General features: G+C 40.9%; 1 protein-coding gene across 1 annotated transcript; it reads right to left on the bottom strand.

Annotated features, from left to right (window-relative positions):
• Positions 1 to 13,762: 13,762 nt before the first annotated feature.
• Positions 13,763 to 15,872, bottom strand: zgc:112001 (uncharacterized protein LOC550384 homolog). The gene has a single exon (XM_034150589.1). It carries the CDS (start codon positions 15,602 to 15,604, stop codon positions 14,723 to 14,725), a length of 882 nt encoding a protein of 293 aa, XP_034006480.1. The 5' UTR covers positions 15,605 to 15,872; the 3' UTR covers positions 13,763 to 14,722.
• Between the last annotated feature and the right edge of the window lie 8,571 nt (positions 15,873 to 24,443).

The raw sequence follows: 24,443 nt of genomic DNA on the forward strand, positions 1-24,443 counted from the left end.
TATGCCGGGCCTGTAACTGGCGCTGTAACTTCCGCCACAAAATACACCAAAAGCAGTGAAGAAGACCCCGGAGCATGGTTGCCATGGCTACCCTTCTGTTTATGCCCCGCGGTGGATTTAGCAACATGTAGTAGTTCATGTAATTCTCCATGTCCACTTGTTGCTGATGGTTGTGGTAGAGGAGCTGTAGATTTTGCACTAACATCTGTAGCATGGTCGAGCTGTAGATGTTGTACTAACATCTGTAGCATGGTCAGTAGCAGTAGCACTAGCAGTAGCTACTGACAGTAGCTACTGACCATGCTACAGCAGTGAGCAGCAGAGGTGGGGAGAGGCGGGGCTATGGCTTCATCTATCGGGAAATGATCGTATAGAGGCGATTACACGGAGCCGTTTGACCCCCCAGAGCGTTCCGTTTGCAAATCTATCCACCTTGGGACCCGTTATCGTTTGTGGGGTCCGTTTCTATCGTTTTGTTACGGCCTCGTGTAAATAAAAGGGCTATACGCAAGAGAAACTATGCGGATACAACCCGTTTCTTTCTCGTGTAAAGGGGGTCTAAAAGCAATCCCTTGCTTCCCAAGAAAGGCTGTCACTGCTGCTATGCGTTTCAGATACTCCCTACGTTCCTGAATCTCACTGACATTTGCAGCATGTAGCTGCTCTGTGATGTCCCCCGTGGACCTGGGTGGTTTGACTTTTCATGCTCTCGAAAAGAATCCAATGCTCGCTTCCAGTTTGTGTATCCTGAGGTGGTGAGGGAGTCCCTTTTATACCTTGATTGCTTTGGTTTGCCATACACAGCTAATTCTGGCCTTTGGAATAAACTCCCTCCGAGTTAAAATCAACTACATTTGAGTGTACATGTGAGACCATCGAATAAACTCAACGGCAGAGTTAAAGTTACTCTTTTCTTGGAGTTGATCTTTAACCCTTTTCAGGAGTTAAACCTGAACACTTGTGGGAGTCAAAAACTACTCCCAAGTACAGTTAAATACAACTACCACTTTAGAGTTAATTGTAATGTGAACTCTATAATAGTGTTAATAGTTAACACTTGAAAGCGTGTATATTCAACACTCATGGAGTTCAAATAAAAATTAATAAAAATGACTACATACAAAGTATTGATTCATACAAATGTGTTGCTTTTATTGGAAAACTCCAAAAATCCATTGTTGATGGACATTTTGTATAAAGTGCTGTTGCTTTTACCAACAGTGTAAACATGTTACAGCGAACATTCACATTTAGAGCAGTTGTGACATTTCAAATGAAACTAAACAATTAAATAAAAAAGAAATGTGCAGTGTTGACATCCTCAAGTATGGCTGCATAAACGCAGTGCATTAAGTGCAAACATTAGACAAACGGGCTCACTGCACAAAACATTGCATTACAGAACTTCTCTGTATGAGGTATGCTTTAAACCTGTTATTCAAGTGCATATACAGACATGTAGAACAAATGGAAAGGACAAATTCCATTAAGCAATCAATGCTGGCAAATTAAATAATACAACTCTCTGACATAACATAAAAATGTGAATCACACCCATATGACATTTGGGAATCAAAAGGTTTGAAATGTCTTAATCCTTCTTTTTCAAGGACCAGTATCTTCCTGGGGATTTTTTCACTTAATTGAAAAGCATGAAAATGGTCATGGAAACACGTTTCATACATTTGTGCTGCATTAGTTAATTACTGCTTGTTCAAGACCTTTGCTCTCAACTCTTTGACTTTTGGAGTTTCTACTGTTGTGCCAATGTCAATATTGTATAGAGTAGTCTGCAGAAATGTGTACAGGCTGGACAGAGCATCATCATATGTCACACTAAAAGCGAAGTGGGACTTGAAAAGCTCATCAAATGCACCCAAGGATGTACATGACTGACAAGGAAGAAGCTTTTTGTCCAAGACGATGTAGAAGCTGAAAACCTTTGCCTTTGAAGTGCCTGTGGCCAGAAGATACGGCTGGTGGGTTCCCTCAATGGTCATCATGTGATCCTCAAGGCTCTTGCAGGACTGAAACAAAATGAAAAGCATTTTCATATAAGCCATTAGTTTTTAAATGATTGGACAAACCACAATATTTGGAATTGGAACGCATTGTCTTGACAAACCTTGTGAAAAATCACCAGATGATCTATTGCCTCTCTGACACTGATTTTCTTGGCCCGCTTCCTCCCAGCTGGTTGTGGAGTGAGAAGATGCAGCAAGACAAGAAGAGAAGCCATGTCGCTGTCCCACTCTGCAGAGAGTGGAAATCATCTTCACATTTCTACATTGTCATGGACAAGGTTAACACTATGAGGGGATGTCAGGGACATTATTCAGAAATACCATTCATATATAATTATGTAACTCTCACACGCATAACTGAAACCAAAATCATGTATCGACACATGGGAAATGCTCTCATAAACACACGTGAAACGTGATGTGTGCAAGAAGGCAGTTCGCTACTGTGGCCACTTTGTATTGTTATTTTTCATGTTTGCACTTTAAATTTGCAAAAGTAAAACGTTTATTTGTCTATAAAAACTGTCCTGTCTTTATTCATGAAAATGAATTCAGATTTAGTCTATTTATGATGCTTTCAGCTCAAAAATCATGTCATGCAGCTCTCCCCTATTTGAAAGTACATAAGACGCTTTTCATTTTAAAAAGTATCGGTATCGATATCGGCGATACTGGCCCTGAAATACTTGGTATCGGATCGAATCCAGATTTTGTGGTATCGCCCACCCCTAGTGTTACTAGCTAGCTGTTACCTCAACAAAAATGTCCGGGAAAGTACGTCACCTCGTCCACATTCCCTCAATGTAGGTCGCGGGACTCGTCCGGTACCGTCGTAGCCGTTCAGTCTAACGTTTAAGGCAAAGAAAAAGGCATTTTCGGTGTTGAAAGAACAAAGAACTAAACTTTAAGCTAACACAAAAGAAACAGATATGACGACTATAAATTTCATTTGCATTAGCCTAAATCATGTCCATGTTCAACACGTCTAGGGCAAGCATTCAATTCAGCAGCTAGTTAAACTTGCTAAGTTTGTCTCAGCGAAAATAAACACATTAACTTTACAATGACAGAAAATATAGTTTGAGATGTAAAACAGCACTTACCTTCCTCGGGGCAGAGTCCAAGTGAAGCCGCGTGGTCGCGGCAGCAGAGCAGTTGTGAATAAACACCAGGGTAGTGTTGTGTCACGCTCCTGAACACCCAGTGACTGAACCCCGAAATATTACTCCGCCCACGAGTATCCCTTAACACAAACGGTAGTCTAAATTCGAAATAAACTCCCAAAATCTAACCCTTTCACACTTTTTTGTCTAACTACAAATTATTTTACTCCAGAAATTTGCTGTGTATAGTCTACAACTAAAGCAGAATGCTACATTGGCAGTTGTAGAATATTCAAGCCATTTAAAAGTATCAAACCAACTTCTCTTTTTTGCTGGCCAAACATGCTGGATGGAAAGCAGTGATGTCTCACTTGCCTTGGCCCTGTATCTGCAGTCCCTAAATCAATGTGTTCAGTTATTTTACCCATTAGGCGCGTTCACACCAAGTACTTTGCCGTATTTAGTGCCGGCACTCAGCGCGCCGGCACTTATTACCCCAGGGCACTTAGTACAGATCGCGTTCACACCGGAGTACTTTTCCCTGAGGGAAGATTACGCAAATGAGCCGCTGACGTCACTTCGTCTTCTTCTGCTTTAGGTTTACTGGCAGGCCGCAAACAACTTCACGGCGTATACTGCCACCCGGAGTCCCCGGCCGGAAGTCCCCGGAGTTGGGGACTGGCTTCAGTAGAAGCTGCTGGGACTCCCAGCAGCTTCTACTGAAGCCTTCTGAGTAAATCGCCAGAACGCCGACACCTCCTCATCTCCACCGCTCCCATGTTTTATTTTGTGTTGCCATAAGTTAGTCTCTCTGCGTTTGTGCACTGGGCGAATGCTAATGCTAATAATGCTAATGCCAGGATAATAAAATGGCGGCTCTACAAAACATTTCAGAGTTGTACGGGGCGTGGTTTGCAATTCGCCCAGCCAATCAGATCTGGGGCACTTTTTTCCCCCAGGAAAGTACCATCTCTCAGCAGGCACTAAAAATGGGGGTAAAGGTTCCCGAGATTAAGTGCTCTTTTTGGTGTGAACGCGACATAAGGGGTACTAACGGAACTAAACGCGAAAAGTACGGTGTAAAGTACTCCGGTGTGAACGCGCATATTGACTCTTGTCTGTTCTGGTGTTCCTGTTCATTGTTGTCTCCATTGTCGTTCTTGTCTGTTGTATCTCCTTCTTGTGTGTCCCTTTCTCCTGTTCTTCTGTCTTCATCCTCTTCTCTGTTTGGCTCATCTGTGATGACTGTGTAGGTAAACACAAACAAGTATGTAAGTCAATCAGTTTCCAGCTCTGTCAAATAAATGAATTTCAAGATACACAAATTTGTCTTCATTAAAATGAGTGTCACCACACTGTCACAAAATATAATACTAACCAATTGAAAATAGTTACATTTACATTGGAAACCTCTTGTAGATATCACTGTTATCAATCAATCAATCAATCAATGTTTATTTATATAGCCCAATATCACAAATGTTACATTTGTCTCAGTGGACTTCACAGTTTGTACAGAATATCAGTATGACAATACGACACCCTCTGTCCTTAGACCCTCACATCGTACAAGGAAACACTTCCAGAGAAAAACTCCACAGTTTAAAGGGAAACATGGGAGAAACCTCAGGGAGAGCAACAGAGGAGGGATCCCTCTCCCAGGACGGACAGACGTGCAATAGATGCCGTGTGTAAATTGAAAAGATGATACATTTGCAACATAGGTAGTCCAAATGTTTGGAAATGCATGTGTCTGTAATAAGAAGATGAATCCACGAGGATATCCATCCAGGACTTATGATCCAGGACCACAGCAATAGGCACAGCCACGACTCAAGATCCAGGGCTCAAGATCCAGGACTCAGGACCACAGCAACACGATCAGCCATGACTCCGGATCCCGGCGTATGTAGACACCAAAAAGAAAGACATTTGGGGAAGCTGGGTTATTCAGAACATGAGAGTACACAGATACAGACAGAGAGAAGGAAGAAGTAAGGTGTCCCCCGACAAACTAAGCCTATAGCAGCAAAACTAGGGACTGAATCTAATCAGCCCTAACTATAAGCTTTATCAAAAAGGAAGGTCTTAAGCGCACTCTTAAAAACGGATAGGGTGTCTGCCACCGGAACACAAACTAGAAGCTGATTCCACAAATGTGGAGCTTGATAAGAAAAGGCTCTGGCTCCCATTGTACTTGTTGGAGTAGTTATCTGCCAATAGGACAGAATCATTCCTATACAAATGCAGTTTGAGTAATTCACTTAATATATTCACTTAACACTTGAATATAGTCATTTTTCACTTAATACTCTAATATAGTCATCTTTCTGCATTCAAAACTAAGGAAAGCTGTACAATTTGACATGATAATGAGGAAAAAAGGCTTCCGACAATTGTTGTAGCAAAACACCTATGGTGGTGGCTGAAAGCCCCCCCCTCCGCTACGCGCCGTTCGTTAGATGAGGCTGATTCTATTTAATAAAGAAAGGAATTGAAAACACCGGAATTAAAGGTTATAACAATAATCTGAGTTTACTGGTAAGAAACAAAACACGTATACAAGTTTTACAGAGTACTCCGGACTTCAGGTTTCTACTGCGGTGCGGATACAGGTATCGGGACCAGCGGGTCAGCAAACAGGAAGCATTTTACATGCAAAAACAACAGTATTCATATTCATATTTTGGGGCGGAGATGTGTTGACTTCTTCCTTCCCATTTTACTCCGAAGCGAATTAGAGAGTCCGTGGGGAGGAGCTGTGTGAGCTGCTCACTCCCCCAGGTGTTTTTACTGGTTGGATTCACTTCTGGTCGGGTCCAATACAGCGAATCAGAGTTCTGACCAGAACGTGAGATTCTGAAGTTCAACAGGGGCAAAGTCAATCTTATCTCTGCCCCGATATCCACTCCCTTACTTTCCCATGGAATATTTCACATAAACTATTCCTTCTCAGACAATTAAACATTGTGCACAGATATAATGATGCCCAGAAAGAACCTTGAAAAGAATATGTGTGTGTGTGCTAGTGGAAGGAGGTGTATGTGTGTGTAACAGGATCTCTGGGTCAGTGAGTTGTAAGTGAGAATACAATATCTATATGTGTGATTACTTAAAACAGTTCAAACAATACATGTTCACTAAAATACAATTCAAAATAATACATGTTTACTTCAATACAGTTTAGAACCATATCTGTTTACTTCAATCCCTCTTTTGATCTCACCTCACGAGATCAACATATAGCATTTGGAACATAACCACTGTCATTCTTTTCTACTGTGTCTGTCCCAACATTTATATAAATCCATCAGAAGCTGGGATTTAGAGCACTTTAAGCCTTTAGGAACAGTCCACTACAACAACTTCTTATGACAGTGGAGGGAGACTAAAATATGTTAAAAAAGTTCGTCCTTGTCAGCTGAGTCATCGTACTCTTCCTCCTCCGATGCATAAGCCAACAAGGGCATTTGGTACGAAGGGGAAAGGGCAACTTTTCCCTCAATGGTGGAACTGATGAGTCTAACACACAATGAGCGGATACAAGGCACACAACAACAACCACATGTCACTAAAATGGCAATAAAAGTAGCCACAGAAATTAGAAAAGACATTATTAAACTTTTCCCTCTTTTGGTAACACATAGTTCTGTAGAATAAAAAATACAAATCCCTTAAATTATGGGATATAAAAATAAAGTTGAAAGTTCCTCAAAAAATGGATTATTAAACAAAGTTCCTTAAAAAATGGATTATTAAACAAAGTTCCACACCGGCTCTCTCAACCTTTTCCAGCGGGAAGTGGAGTTCCCTATGCCGTCTTGGTTTGCCATGTCTTTGTCCCCCCAGCCTGCTGACGGCGGCTTCTGGGCTGCCTGCTAGAGAGATGTGTCCGGATTGTCCTCCTCCGGCCCGCTGATGGCGGCCTCCGGGTCGATGCTGGAGAGATGTCCTGATCCTCCTCCTCCGGCCCGCTGATGGCGGCTTCCGGGTCGACTGCTGGAGAGATGTCCTCCCGATCCTCCTCCTCCGGTCCGCTGATGGCGCCTCCTGGGTCGACTGCTGGAGAGATGTCCTCCCGATCCTCCTCCTCCGGTCTGCTGATGGCGCCTCCTGGGTCGACTGCCTTGACGAGGGCCAGTTCTGTCCTGATGTCGTCTAGGGTCCTCGCAGGTGTTTTCCCGACCGCACACTGGCTCCAGTGGTACCAGTTGTCTCCCTTTCCGTCTAGGCGGACGGCATGGGATGTCCTTTGGGTCACTCGGTAGGGGCCGGAAAACCTGGGGTTGAGCCACTTAGGCCTGATGGCTTTCAGCCGGACAAACTCTGCTGTGTTGGCCTCGTGTTTCTCGGGTCCCCCTTTGGCGTCAGCAACCTGTGTGGAGAAGTCTGATACCAGGCCCTTAAGTTGCCGGTAATATGGTTTTGAACACATGACCTCTACTTCCTTTCCTACGCTCAAGGCTCCTGGGCCCGGGAATTGGTGGCCATGTGTTAGCTCAAATGGGGAGAAACCTGTCCCTGTGTTAATGGAGCTTCTGATTGACATGATGGCCAGAGGCAAGGCATCTAGCCAGTTCATATCTGTCTCCTCACATGCTTTGCTGAGTTTCTGTTTGATGTTCTGGTTCATTCTTTCTACCTTTCCCTGTGACTGTGGATGGTAGACTGCTCCAAAACTGTGTCTTAGTCCTAAGGACTGTTCTACTGTGCTTAGGTCATGGTTCTTGAAATGGCTGCCATTGTCTGACCTCACTTTCCTAGGAAACCCATGTAGTGGAATATAATGCGTGACTAGGAATTTGATCACTGAGTCTGCATCCTCTCTCTTGCATGGCATAGCTTCTGGCCAACCTGTGTATGCACCTACCACAACTAGTAAATACCTGAACCCTCTTACTTTATCAATCATGTCAGTGTAGTCAATGATGATTTCTTCTCCTGCCATCTTAGGTAAAGGGAACTTTCCCTGGTGTGGTTTTACAGTAGCTCTGATGTTGTGGGTTAAGCAAATTACACATTCTTCCAGGTGATTAGCTATCATGTCAGGTAGGTAAGGGTGCCACCAGTGAGTCAGGTGTCTGCTCATCTGAGTTTTACCGCAATGTGTTGGGCCGTGTGCTTCTTTAAGCATTGATCTTACCCATCCTGGGGGTATCACTGGTCTCCCATCTGGGGAGTACCATATCCCATCTTTGTTGGTAGCTCCTCTGTTTAACCATACTGTTTTATCTTGAGGCGACCCTGCTGCTTGAGCTTCTTTAAGAGTATCATCTGTTACTGCGGGCAGTAAGTCAGCAGATTTTATAACAAGCATTTGAAACCGGGGTGTATACTTTGGCTTTAGCTGCTTTGTCTGCTGCATTGTTACCCCAAGTCAAGTAGTTATCTGCCGTGCTGTGACCTTTGCACTTGAGTAAAGCTAGCTTGTTGGGTAACATTACTGCTTCTGCAAGCCTTTTGATCTCTTTCTCGTGTTTGATGGGGGTATTGGTGGATGTTACAAATCCTGCTCTCATCCACTGGCGCATTTCCACATGTATGACACCATGGACATATGTGACCCGCTCTATCGAAATCAGTCGGATGTCGCAACGGCTCATTTCAAAATAAACGTGGATTTGCGGAAAAAACTATTTTTTCGGGGTTCGGGTGTTTTGTTTGATTTTAAATAAACAAAGTCTTGGCTTTCAGAATATGAAACTTTTATTTCCAAAATCACACGATAAATACATTTGTGAAGCTTGTAAAGGGAAGATGACAGGCACCTCTCAATCGCAATCTGCTGTTCCGTAGCGCAGCTCCCCCTCCCTCCGGCTGAAATTATGAATGTAAGGCATAAGTAATCATAGATAACACGGCAGGGTCCGTTACAGTTTGTTTTCATCTGATTTCAATTAAACAAAGTCTTGGCTTTCAGAATATTAAACTTGTTTCGGCAAATTTAGATGATAAATACAACTATGAAGCTTGTAACGGCATATTTACAAGCGGAGAACGGAGTAACTTAACGTCACAGCAAGCATAACAACAGCCGGTGTTTCTCGTGAGTGTTTTCCCCGGGAAACAAACACAATATACACTAACGCAAAAATACACAAACACACACACACACATACACTCACACACTCGCGAGCTTCCCCCAGACCAGTAATCCAAACGGAAATATTTTCCCTCCGGACTATTTTGATCATTTGCTCCGCTAATAATCAATCAGATCGATGGATTCCAGAGAAGAGGAAACTTTGAAGGCCTTTTTCTCAAAATGATGACTCGGTGACAGTCATTATATAATGTGACATATTTTGCTTAATATTTGGAGTACAACAAAAATCTTGATATCATTAGAAAGCTAGGAATCTCCTCTTTCCAACAGTGTATACAACTCAAAATGTGTCTTCGGGTCAATGCGACTGATTTCGATAGAGCAGGTCACATATGCTGAGTCAGTATAGATGTTTACATATTTTTCTTTTGATAGTTCTAATGCTGCAATGACTCCCATTACTTCTGCCAACTGTGCTGAAACTTTCCCTGTTACTTTTTCTGCTGCTCTTTCCTCAAAACCTCCCTCAGCTGTTTGACCCACCACTGCGTAGGCCGCTTGGGGCTCAGAGCCTCAGAATACTGAAATCTGTATTTTATGTCATCTTTTTTTCCTTCTAATTTGTTATTATTTGGTGCAGGCACGAAACATACTACCAATATAAATACATTGCTTCTAAAATCGTTCTGTGTCAGAATACTTAAATCTGTATTTTTTTAAATGTCTTTTTCCTTCTAATTTGTTATTATTTACATTGCTTTTAAAATCGTTCTGTGTGACACGAAAAAAATGGCGAAATCGTTTATTTCCATGCAGCTCTCTGATTGGTCTGGTGGTGTCTTGCCTCTGATGCATTCACTGAACACGGGAAATTACAATCCTGCCGTCCTCTAGGTAAAGTACGGTTAAAATATTATATTATTGAGGGAGAATTTGTCCGGGGCTAAAGAAAAACGACGCGCCTGACGGACACACTCGCTGTTTGAGGGCTTGATAAGTCAAAGTCAAAGTCAGCTTCATTGTCAAGAATTCTACATGTTGTACATCCAGAAATCTCGAAATATCGTTTCCCGCAGTCCTACAGTGTGACATATATACATCAAACAAAAAACAAAAAGGGCCTAGATAAACATGGTATACATTAAACAAAACAAAGGGCCTAGATAACCGGGGTATACAGTTTAAAATGTTAATAATATAATTTAACTGTTCAAAGTACAGTTTCCACTCCCCCTCCACACTCGTTGCTTTGGAACAGCACCTAATGTGGCGGACCCTGTGCGCAAACGGAGGGGTAGTGTGTAGGGATAGGGTGTAGGGGGCGGTTTGGAATTGGCCTGTGGCCATCAAACAGGAAGTCCTTCCCGCCATACATCCATGCAACACACTGGACTTATACTTCACCATCAGCAGCAAACACTTTAAAACTATTTAATAATGATATATTTTTAATACTGATACCCTATTGTATATATTGTAACATACATGTTATATTGTAGTACAATGTGCACATTTTATTTTAATATCATTTTATTCTATTTGATCTTTTATTGGACATTTACTTTTACTTCACATTAATATATTAGTTTAATTTATATTGTTATCGCAAATTATTACCTTTCATATTTATGTTGTTCTTTTGTTTTATTCCAAAATGGAGCAAATGTCACAAAACCCAATTTTAAAGTAATCAAATAAAGTATCGATTGATTCTACTAGCAGATTCATAAATTCCAAAACAATATAACGTCAACAGAGTGCTGCGTTTCCATTTTAGTGCTCTGATTATTATTATTTTATGTTGAAACATACATTAAGCCTCATGTTGTTGTTACAGACTTCAATACTGGACATTACTACCACTAACAGTCTGATATGAGACGTTTAGGAAACATCGGTAAATTGTAGTGTCTAAAATAAGTCAGTCTGATGTCATCACATTGCCTCTGAATATACAGTATGTTGCACATTTCTGAGCAAATGTCTGCACAGCCCTCCACTTTCAAATATTATTGGACTAGTTTGTCATACATTGTCAATTATTCACTGTCCTATGTTTTTTAGTGGTTTAGGTTTTTTTGCATATTTAAATTTGGTGTCAATAATTTTCTTTATTCTATGTTAATGCTAAATAGTGTCTTATAAATCATTTCTTTTTATTATCGTTATATTTCTTGACCTACTCTTACAACTTATATTCTTAGATTGTTTATGTTCGCACCACCATACACCAAAGCAAATGATTTGTATGTGTAAATGTACATGGCATAAACTTTATTATGATTAGGATATATTTTATATTATTTCTTCAATAAATATCTTATTCTTAATTAAAAAAAATGTCATTATGTAGGCAGGTGGCATTCTATACCTCTTTCTCTGGGATACTGTCAGCTGATGTTTATCTGTTACAGTTACTAAGCAACCAAAACCATCAAAACAGACCTAAACCAACAAAACCTGAGGAAGAGGAGCTTGATATGTGTTAACAAGACAAACAAGCTAAACAAGCTAAAGAAGCTAAACAAGATCAACACGCAAGTAGAACTGCCACCCTGTTGTTCATATTTGGACATGTTGATTTGGTTTTAATTGACTGCGCTGTACTGTGGGATCTGTTGCAATGAGCTAACATTTGATTCTTTAATTAAATTATTAATCAGAGTTTCTAAGTAATAGTCTAGTATATTTGATTCAGACCTTTTTATGAAACACGTTAACAACTATCGTATTAGAAATATCTAACAAACTCTGCATTTTTAAACGACAGCTAGACACATCATCTCGCTTCTTATTAGCGACACCCCCCTTTTAAATGGTCTTTTAGTCTTTATTTATTTTGTATTGTTTTATTTATTTGATAGGTTTTAACTGATATTATTTTAAAACTGTTTTATTAGCGACAATTCCTTATAACCTTTAACCTTTATTAATATTATTATTTCGTTTTTATCATTATTTTAATTGTATTATATATATTTTTATTTGTATAGGTTTTTATGTTTTATTGTATCTATTCATTCTGTCTTATTTCTTCCTTTATTCTTCTAAAAGGGGATCACCATTTATTTATTTGTTATTATACCTTTTACCTCCACCCTGTTAAACTGTTATATCATGTTGCTATGCTGCATGATTCCAAAAAGGTCGTCTGATCTGAGGGGATTCTTTGTGTGCCATTTTGTTAAAGCACTTTGAGCCGCACCTGGTGTATGCAATGTGCTATATAAATAAAGCTTTACCAGCTAAAACAGTAAATATGGTAAGGGTCGGTTCTCCAAATTATAAATCAACATTGTTTACTCACTTCCCTTCAGTGGTCTCTTTTGTCAGGTTTTTTTAAATGTCTTTTTCTGAGATGTATGCTTCCAGCGCAGATACATTGGAAGTATTTGTCACAGATAGACAACTAAGACATAATACATATATATTTTGTTTGCCTCCTGGATTGAAAAGATGGGATGTGTGGTCAAATCGACATTTTCAAGTAAGGCCGACTCAGCATGCATGTCCTGGGAGGTACATTGAAAATATGTCTGTAATTACTTTGAATATGGTGAATTATAATGGGAAATGATAAGGGCCACATTATTATTCTGGCCTCATCTCACATTTTAAGGCTTTTAACAAATCACTACAGTTTTTACAGTGCACTAAAGTACATTTCTGTTAATTGAGTTACTACAAAGTAATCTCTCTTTACTGACAACTAAACATGCACAGAGGGTCGCCCTGTCCTCTTCTACAAGACAGTGGGTGGGCCCAGAGGAGACGCTGGACCTTGAGATAAGATATCTTTTGCAAACTCTAAAGCCAAAAACAAATGTTCCATCTCAACAGTGCAGTTTGAGCAGGGTTTGTTTCTTACTTGCTCGTGGTGCACTGGTGGTGCAACTTCTACAGGTGCACGATAGAGAGTATCCTGACTGGCAGCATGACGGCCTGGTACGGCAGCTGCACCGACCTCAATCGGAAGGCTTTACAGAGGGTGGTGAAAACTGCACAGCACATCACCAGGACGGAGCTGCCATCCATGGAGGACCTTTACTCCCAGCGGCTCAGGAAGAAATCACTACGGATTATCAAAGACCCCCATCACCCCAGCCACAAACTGTTCTTTCTGTTGCCGTCTGGCAGACGTTACCGCAGCATCCTGGCAAAGACAAGAAGATTTGGAGACAGTTGCTTCCCGCGGGCAGTGAGACTGTTAAACAATTGAACTGCTGAAACAATTTCAAAACATTCATCTGCTACTCAGTAAAAATGTATCTAATACCTAATATATATCATTCCAATAACTTGTATATAGACTCGTACTGCACTATTCCACATCATCACTTTATTTTATAACTATTTTTCTTTTTGTATTGCTCTTGCTATCTGTATTGTTATTATGTTATTATGTTGCATTGTTGGAGAAGCCTGTGACATAAGATTTTCAACAACATAATTACTCTGTAGCTATGTCAGTTTGACAATAAAGAACCTTGAACCCTTGAACCTTGGAGAGACGTAGTTAGGTGATAAGGATCAGCAGATAAACAAATGTGTTCAATGACATTTATGAGGTCAAGAAAGACACACTGAGATCACTTGGATTCCTATTTATTTAAAAAAGCAGTCATCCAAAAGAGTTTACAAGTCACCTGGCTGTACTCAAATGATCTATAAGATCCCATTGCTGTTTAAATAAATTAAAATCAACAGTACCTGTAGACTGTGTTCAGTGTTGCTCTGCTCAGTGGCTTCAGTAGCAGTAGTATTTGCAGCTAACACTTCAGAATGAGGTTAGAATGCATAATAAAGCCTGGATTAGTGTAAACAGTTTCAGAATATGGCTGTTCGTTCCCTGGTTTCCAGTCAACCTCAAGTAAACTCAATCAGTGGGTACAAGTCATTTTTTAGATAACATTCATGTAATTGCCCCTTACCTTAAGTGTTATCTTTTCAGCCATATAATGACTGCTTCGTGCACATACAGACAGAGCTATAAAGTACTTAGTACATTTACTCAAGTACTGTACTTCACAATTTTGAGGGACTTGTACTTTACTTGAGTATTTTCAGTTTTTGCTACTTTGTACTTCTACTCCACTACAATTCAGAGGTATATTGTGTACTTTTACTCCACTACATTTATTGAATACCTTTAGTTACTCTGCAGATTTGGAGATATCATTATTAAAATGATATTCAACACTTCAATATGAATTTAGTTAAACCTGGTCAAAGTAATTAAAACTAGCTGCACCTTTACCAGCTTTGATAACACTTTAATGATCAATAATTATAAAACAATTGGTCAATTTGCATACTGGTTAAATAAAGGTTAAATAAAAAAAGTACTTTTGGTACTTTAAGTATATTTTGATGCTAATACTTTTGTACTTTTACTTGAGTAACATTTTGAATGCAGGACTTTTACTTGTAACATAGTATTTCTATACTCTGATACTTCTTCCTCCTCTGCATACAGGCTTCAAACACTCTCACACATCATGCTAAGATACAACTGTTTACAATGGAGCATGCATCATGTCACACTGCTGCTACACATCGCTCTTGATGTCCCGCTGGCCCTCGGGCAGGCCCAGGGGTTTGAGGGAGGAGGGGATGGGTAGCTGGTGCAGACAGTCCGGGAATGTGGCCGGGCTGAGCTGCCTCAGTATAGTCTGCATGGCGGTGAGGAGCAGCGGCGCCGGGCTTCTTCCGGACAGATAGCTGAGCGTCTCCTCCCCCAGCACCTCGCTCCATCGCTCCGGCTCTCTGCTCAGAGCCCCCTGCATCTTAAAGTGAACCTTTGGTATGAACATGAGCAGGTTGTCCAGACACTGCCTCCCCTCCCCGCATCTTGCTTCTTTACCCTCCCTGAGTTTCTCCAGAATCACATCGAGCGGGGTCAGGCCGTTGTGGTCCGGGGCTTGCGGGGCCGCTCCGTTCCCCAGCAGCATGATGACCGCCTCGGGCCGCAGGAGCTCGCAGGCTAGATGCAGGGGGGTCCTGCCGTCCTCCATGTGAAAACACCCAACTCTGTCCGTGTAGGATGTCGCGCTGGGTATCCGGTGTGTCTCCTGTAAGATGAGGCCGAGGATGTAGCGCCTGTCGTAGCGGACAGCCATGGCCAGGTGCGGGGCGGAGGACGGGCAGCAGCAGAAGCGCTCCCCGGGCTTTGCTAGCGCTTGGTCAGTGTACCGGCTGAGCAGGTACTTGGCGTACGCCTGGTGGTCGTGAACTATAGCGTATAGCAATGCTTCCGAAGAGGTATAACTCCTCTGGCTGGCGTCCTCCTGGTAAAAGGTCTGCATCGTCCGTATTTCCTCCAGCATCCACACCGGCTTCAGGTCCCGCACAGCCCGGTAGAAGAGCAGCGAGAAGGACTTGCGGTTCTTCCCGGGGCTCTGAGCCGCCGAGCTGACGGTGACAGAGGCCATGGCGACCCGGGTAACTTATGTCCTCAACGGGTTAGCCAGCAGACAGACAGCGTCCTTCTTCGCTCTGGAGCCATTACTTCAAGAGCTGTGAGTTACAGGAGCAGAACACACACTCATACTGTGTTTACTTATAAAGCACGGAGTGAAGACACTCCTGCAGTGCTGTCCTAAAGTCATTTCGCTCACAAGGAGACTGGAGACACACATTCCTGCACGCTCCTGACAGCAGCAGCTGGGGGATCCCTCTCTGCAGTACTGCGCTAGTACGCATGCGCAGAATGTAGCAACGTCAAAAGAGTCTTTGAAACTTTATTGACAACTGTGTTCAAATGTTTCCTGAAGGGTAAATAACAGACTGTACACATGTTACAAATGGTATGGATTATATCCTACTGTGTAGCGGTATATAATAATAATAATAATAATAATAATAATAATAATAATAATAATAATAATAATAATAATAATAATAATAATAATAATAATTATTATTATTATTATTATTATTTTGTATTATTATTATTATTATTATTATTATTATTATTATTATTATTATTATTATTATTATTATTATTATTATTATTATTATTAATATTATTTTGACTTCTAATTGTTAGTCTTATAAAACATGCTTGAAGTTAGAAATTATTCTCCAATTTTATCCTTTTTAATTGAAAACTATTTTCATCTGAAAATGTGAGGTGGTGTTAAATAAAATCTGAGTTGCCCCAAATGTAATAAATGAGCGAATTCTTTTTTTCAAATGACTTTTCTCAATTTTGTATTGATATTCTTTAGCTGAATATTGCCTGAATATACGTTGTCTAACTGCACAATGCTTGCTTGAGGCTGAAATATAATTGTAGTTATACATGTCAGTGTAACAACTAATCATAATAAGAATCATGGGGACAGAAACACTGCAGTGACAGGCTGGCTCTATCTGAAGAGGAATCATAAATGTACTGCTGATGATGAGGTGCCCTCTAGTGGCATAATACTGGCACACTGCTTGCACTCTCCTGATGTATGAAATCTATACATGGTCATGGTATGTCAAGTTTAAAATTTGATCACAAAAAGGAGTGAGTTACATGTGATGTTAAAGTGGAAGTACATAGCATAATATTTTAAAGTGGACCTATCATGCTATATTTAAATGATATATTGTAGGGCCATACCTATATAAGGTATATTTATACGTTTCTGTTTTCAAAATACCAAACAGATCATGCATTTTAGCCATGCCTCATTTCGCTCTATGTGCTGTTTGCTGTCTACGGGTCTGATTCTGCTGACCACGCCCCCCTGCAGGAGAGGGGAGACGTGCTCTGATCAGCTGCTGGGCTGTCAGAAGAGGGGGAGAAAAAGAGATCTCCGTCCTCCGTGTTTTATTATATAGAGTCGTTATTCATTTGTTTTAAAGCTCAATAAATAACAAAGAAGACCTTTGACCGGCACTTTTCTAATTTTGTCCGGAAGATTTAAACTTTAACGGACATCTTGACCGGCGAAAGAAACTGAAACTGAAACTCTGCCGCACGGTCCCCTCGTTCCTTGGAAGAGGCGGAGAGGTGGGTGTTTGTCATCTGCTGGTGGACTAACCGGAGAGAATTACAGTGCTTGCCTCGACGGGGAGGGATTGCATTGAATTAAAGCAGTGGGAGCAAACGCTTGCCTCGGGGAGGGAGAAAAAAAGCCACAGCGGAGAATAAACAGAAGGGTAACCATGGTAACTATGGGCGGGAAGTCTTCTTCGCTGCTTTTGTGGCAGACTACAGCGCCACTTACAGGCCTGGCATATGTACTACAGCGTCTCCAGCGCTTTCGAGTGGCAATGGCCGGCCGTGGCCCAACCCCACATTCCCCTGATAGGTGGAGAGTTGGCCCAATAGCTGTAGCGCCACTTCTGTGACGACATAGAAGTGTTCAAATCTGGATCAGTCTGTATCAGATCCGTTGCAGCCCCTTTTTTAGAGATTTGGGTATGGAGGAAAATAGAGAGGGTTGTGTTTTCTGACACTTGGTGAGTTCCCTGGAACACCGGGGACACATATTTATGTATAAAAGACGGACAAAAGTGCATTGTGCATGATAGGTCCCCTTTAAATATTGCAGTAACATGTGAAACTGTTCATCCCTTAATAGTGAACAAGGCTGTTGAGAGTGAAGAGGTGAGCAGAGAATACATGATCAGTTGGACCTCAGACGTAGATTTCTATCTCGTCGATAATTTGGACGTTCATTAAAAATGTATTTGAATGTACTGGATATAAACTGTAAACACTTATGACATTTATTAGAGTTAAAATGACATATTCTGCTCATTTTTGGGTTCGTATCAGTATGTAGTGTCTCTACTGTGACATGTCTCCATGCTTTAATGTTCAAAAAGCTCTTTATCTTTCTCAAACGGCCTTTGCTGCAGCACCTCTTTTCACCCTCTGTCTGAAACCAGAGCCCAGTCTGCTCTGATTGGTTAGCTGGACGGCTCTGTTGTGATTGGTCAACCGCTCAGAGATGTCCCGCTCCTTTTCCTATCACGTACAATGTGTGGAGCGCTAGCCAATAGAAGTGAGAGTGTTACATAGTAATGTCATTATGTTACAGAAGTAAAAAAGGAGTCCAATGGAGGCGTTTCCAGTGCAATAGCCCAAAATATACAGTAAAATGGCTATCATAAGGATTAGAAAATGATCAAAACACAATCAGTAAGTATTTCATGTAATGGTTGAGCATAACAATACTCTTCTCATTACCAAATTGGTCTTTTACAGTGTTGTCTTTTATTATTATTTGTGTCCATGCAGCATTAGTGATGTGTAGTAATCGTCTTTGAACACACTAGGGCAGCAGTGATCTATACAATGTGGACAGTGTATTGTGGATGTCCAAATGTTCTCCAAACAGAATCTAACAATATAACCTCTTCATCAGTCTGCTGCAGTTCCACACATCACAACGATAGTTACGTATGTAACTACAGTTCTATGAATCCTGGATGACTATGGGATTAGTTTTTTTTCATAAAGATAAAGCAACACTTTCTCAGAATCAAGCAAAACTAAGAGTTTAAGCAGGGTTCGAGTTATAAACTGAGCTCTATGGGGGTCTTTGAAACTAACGCGTGCGCACGCATGCACACACACTCAAACTCAAACACACACACAGACACACACACACACACACACACACACACACAAACACACATCAATCTGGTGCATTTTGAGGGGAAAATAAAGAGACTAGATCTATGGAAACACCCATATGAAACAGATGCCACATCATGTAGACAGACAGTCACCCTGTGTGAGGCAAACCCACATTTGCGCAGCGTTGCGTTCACAATAGCCTACATTAAAAAAAAAAAATCGCTAGGCCATCGGGAAACCTCCCGGCCCTCCCGATGGCCAGTCCGTGCCTGCCAGCAGCCCTCTACTTGCTACAAACTTAAATATGAAAACATAGCCGTGGGAACAAGTTTCAAATGGGGGGTGCTGTGGGGATGACACCAGGGCCGGTTCTGACCAATTTGCTGCCCTAGGCAAGATTTTTGCTGGTTCATTTATATCTTATTTGACCAGTTAACATTTATTTATCCATATTTTTTAATCTCTCCAGTTTTAAAGGATATTGTTGGTTTACTGTCCTATAGTATACATTGGAATGATTTCAAACCTGTTTTTATTTATCCTAATAATTATAAAGGTGTGCCTTGGAAATATTTGTTTACATAAATTGTGATAAAACCGTTTGAGACACACTGAGATAACTTAGACTAAAGTGAACTATCTAAACACTCAGAGTCCTTTACCTCACTGAACCTCTCAGGGCACATGGAAAATGTAACCGGGGTGAAAAGGGTGTTATCTTTACTTAATTATGAATGTGAACATCAAGGCCGAAAATTAGTTTTTTTTGTATTATATTTCCATTTAATCTTGTGGACGTGCAGATTCCCTGTCCTCCATCAGGGGGTGCTGCAGCACCCTCAGCACCCCTACTTACCACGGCCCTGTATGAAAAGGTTCAACTACGCACACACACATCATCTCGGCTAGCGTAGAGCCCCTCCTCCAACACACACGAACGCGCACATGACCAATGAGGGCACGAGATAAGTTTGTGCACAGATGGAAGGCTGACAGGCAGGTAGGCCATCCAGTTATTTTAGCCGGGCCGGCTAAAATGATTGGTCGTACTTTTTACAGTACTACGGCTTCCACAGATGACATTTTTTTATGGATTTTTTGTCAAAGCACTTAAGATATTCATTGCTATCGGGATGTTAAGAGCATTCCATGGAATATAACAAAAAGTGTATCTCGAGCCGGTTTCTCAAACTTACCTACCCAACCTTTAACGTAAATAATACTCATTACATTGACACATGCATTATTTGTGATTAAAATAATGGTTGTTGGTAATGTATTAGCGACCCCCACAGATGTATGATTTCACTGCGTCCGTGGGAGCTCAGACCCCTCCTTATGGGAGCTTAGCTCCCATTGGCTCCCACATAACTCGAACCCTGAGTTTAAGAGAAAAAAAAACTGAGTCAAGCTAAATAAATGTAATTTCAAAAAATATATATAAGTTGCAAACAAATCATTTGTGTAATCATGTAAACTATAAGTATTTTTTCTTTGTTTTAACATATCTTTTTGTTTGCAGTTCTCTTTGCTTCTTTCTCAATGATCAGACTTTTGCTCTCGCTGCAGATCTTCTCGTTTGCGCTCCTTCTTTTTTTGTTTTCGATTTTGACACAAACATCCCAGGTGGGCGGGACTTTCAGGGGTGCGTCCCCATTGGCTACTCAGTCTTTGAGTGACAGCCCACTACACCACAGATCATCAGTGCAACTCATGCAGAAAACTCCGGAGTCCACTCGGCCACGTTAGTGTTGGTGTGTCCTGGGGAGTTTTCATGGACATATCGGACTTATCTTATGGATTGCTGTGCATTATACTTGTGTTGTGTAGTTTATACTTTATTCCAACTTTAAATATTTTAATACCTGAACACACTGCTGCTGTAAAATAATTTCCCAATTTGGGATTGATAAAGTGTCTGTCTATCTATTTATTTATTTTATAGATAAAAAAAACACATCTATGTATTTTCAAGCTAAAGGTGATACACGATATAAACTGTATACTGTTATTGACATGTTACATTTCAAAAGCATATATTGCTATGTTTAGGACAAACAATTAAAGACTGCTTTAATTTAACAAATTCTACAATATAAAAGTGGCAGATTTGCTTTATTAAACAGACCAGACCTAGGTTGCATACCAACACAATTAGGAACATGCTCACATCATACTATGTTGGTCTGAAGAGCTGAAGCATTCATACACAATGGATAAAAACGGTGTTGTCTCATTCTATATCCTGTGAGAAAATGATATACATTTAGCATTAAAAATTCGACATACTATTCCTGAGGAAGATATGAATAATCAACAGATTTGAATGGAATCTCTAACATTTTCATGTAGAATAAAGACAAAAGAGTGATTATACAAATTACATTTATTGAAATTTGAACCAGAAGATTAAGTCTCAAAGAATGTTTTAAATAAAAGGACATAAAACAAAAAGGTGGATAATAATAACATCTATTAAATGTATATGTAAAGACATTTGGTCAAATGAAATGACACTGAGCAAGTGATAACAGCAACGTGGATGAAGCTGGTGCAGGTCTTTCTTCATGCCCCCCCTCCGTGCTGTCCCCTCAGAGGAAGTGGGAAAACGGGATAAGACTCTGGACACCACGCTGTCTCAATGATCCACACTGTTAATATGAGAGGAAAATAAATGTTTTAGGAAATGAAAAATATGAAGTTAACAAATAAAACACAGCTCAGGGGCAGTCAGGGACGGTAGGTTTTCCTACAAAGTTAACTCAGCCTCCATTGATTTTCATATCAAATTAGCGTGTTTAGAAGCTAAGGACTGGAGCTGATGAGTTTTCTGCTCAATGCTAAAAGAGCTAAAAATATGCATGACTGCACCCAATATCTCCCCCCCCCTCAGTCAGTCATAATCATAGATTATATAGATGCTACAATACATCAGTCACTGCAGATGAATCATTGGAGCCATCATGCAGTTACGGGGTTGTGAAATGCTAGTCAGCCAGGCACATAATTCCAAAACGCTCGGCTCACTCGCAGTGACTCTCACTGAAGGATATGTAGCGACGTGTGACTCGTACCAGTTTAACTCGGTGTGAAAGGAAGTGATTCGGCGGCTCACAGGAGCAGGTAGGACAACAGGAGGGGTGACTGCTGGGGGAGTAAACTGTGCTGCTCCTCTGCCCTCCCCAGGGGAAAATACTCCTCTCAATAAAAGCCCAGACAACTACTCAGATAGCCACATATTGATATCGAATATTGTAGCGGATTTACCAAATATAGGAGTGCAAATTTACTGCAATCGCCCACAATGGCTTGAATCAATGGGGTTTTATAAGCAGCTTTCATGAATAGAGATTATAGATCGGTTCTTCAGAAGATTTAGTTTCAGTTAATTCATGTCTGGTACTGGGCTCTGTGTAAGGCTGATGGGAACAGTGGCGAGCCGTGAATTTTATACCTAGGCCCTCTGAACCCCCCCCTCTTCCCTCGAAAAAAGAAAAAAATAGTTATTACGTCACAGCGTATACTTCAGCGGAATTTCAAAACAACGGATCAAAAGCAAAACGCATCAATGACAGCGACCCTCTACCACACAAAACAACACCATTTATATAAACACCTATCATGACAGGGCACCCACAGCCAAGTAACAATTCAAAATGAATTAAGTCGGCACGGTGGCCCACATTGAAAATTACTTAGGCCTACCTTTGATGTCCTTTTGGATGAAGCACTTGATGGCGGGGTCATGCAGCTGATCCTTTGCCACTCCAGTTTATCATTGTAACTCAATCTTGAAAATGACTCGGTTAATCATTTCGCAACGATGTCATCACTATAATCTATCGATCATAAATCTTTATGATTCGAAAATTATAAAAGTAGGGTAGACATGTGGATATTATCCGGCTGAACAAAACGTGCATTTATCGAACAGGTTCGTTTTCCACAGACCTTATTTCGAGCTATTTTCCAAAATCCTGTGGAGAAATCCCATTGCTTTTTTGCCGAGGGAACCCGAGCGCAGCTTACTTCCGGGTTTTAGGACGCGTCACTGCACCACTTTATACACATGCATAAACTTCACAGTGGGCGGAACTTGTCATAAAGTCCGCGAAAATAAAGCCCACCCATTTAGAGGGAAGATATGATTGGTCAATTGTACTGTCATTTAGTGGGAATGCTGATACAGCATTCCAACTATATGTTCTTCTACGGACAAAATTATTATTATTCCGCCGGAACTTTGCACCTCTTCTCCTCCTACATTCAACATCGCAGAAACTCCGTTCAAACATCAAAACGTTCAGCTCGGTCGGGAATCGATGGCTATCATTTGGATTTTTCATAACTTTCATAATTCCAGAGATACATCCCATAATTCATCACATTTTTAACCATTGAGGTCAATGGAGAAAATCTTCAGACTTGAACAATCTTCATGCGACTTCAACTGCTAACTGTTCATTCAGAAACCTCATTCCAACTTTAAAATGTTACACATCTTTCTGACATTATTCGTGTAACACAACTTTTAAATCTGATTCTTACTTTAAGAAATATTAAACATTGTTCAGACCTTGGTAAAGAGGCTTTCTTCAGATTTTAACATTAACTAGAGTGCGTGATGTCACAGCTAGAGGGTAGGAAATCTTGAAATTTGCCTTCATATATTTTTTTAAAACTGCCATAATTCCCAAACCCTACATTCCTGAGACATACTTCTTCATGACAAACGTAGAAAAACATCTCGTAGCTTGAAAAATGACAAATAATTAAGCAAAAATAATTAAACAAAATGCCTCTTGAGGGCATGAAGTGACAAAAACGTTCAACATGTCTCCATTAAAACCCATTGTAATTTCAGGCTGATATTTACTCACAGCAGCAGCCGCACACCTTTAGTTAAACTGCCAAAAAGGCCACATTATTAACCCGAAAGTACACAAAAATTACACTTCAGATACTCAACTTCCTTCACATGCTTCACGTTTTGAAATTTCACAGATATCTGTTCACAAAACGTTCACATGTAAGAGGTTTATCTCTCATTCAGATCAATGCAAACCTTTGATCTCTACAGAGCTCGTTAGCTCAACTATAAACACCTGTGTAATGGAACACAATGATGTCATCACTCCAACTGACAGCAGTCAGTTCTAACTGTTCATTTCATACTCACACACACACACACACACACACACTCACTCTCTCTCTCTCTCTCTCTCTCTCTCTCTCTCTCACAAACACACAGACACACACAGTCTCTCTCTCTCTCTCTCTCTCTCTCTCTGACACACACAGGCACACACACTCTCTCTCTCTCTCTCACACACAATGTTCCAAACGGCCCAAAACTTCACAGGTTTGGTAACGATGCAGCCATCAACACATCTAAGCGTATTATGGGGTGTCATCAAATGCCGTTGCCATGGCGACAGACCACTCGCCATGAAACACGATGTCGCTGTAAGTCCAATGGACACGGTCCAATCGCCCCCCAATCTTCACTTGTATATCACCGGTCCATGCCTCAACAGCTCTACGTCAATTATGGGGTTTCTTCAAATGCCGTTGCCATGGCAACACAATGCTCGCCATGAAACACGGTTTTCTCATAACTTCAGTGAAAATGTTCCAAACGGCCCAAAACTTCACAGGTTTGGTAACGATGCAGCCATCAACGCATC

Source organism: Trematomus bernacchii, unplaced genomic scaffold, assembly GCF_902827165.1.
Source record: "Trematomus bernacchii unplaced genomic scaffold, fTreBer1.1, whole genome shotgun sequence".
Lineage (NCBI taxonomy): Eukaryota > Metazoa > Chordata > Actinopteri > Perciformes > Nototheniidae > Trematomus > Trematomus bernacchii.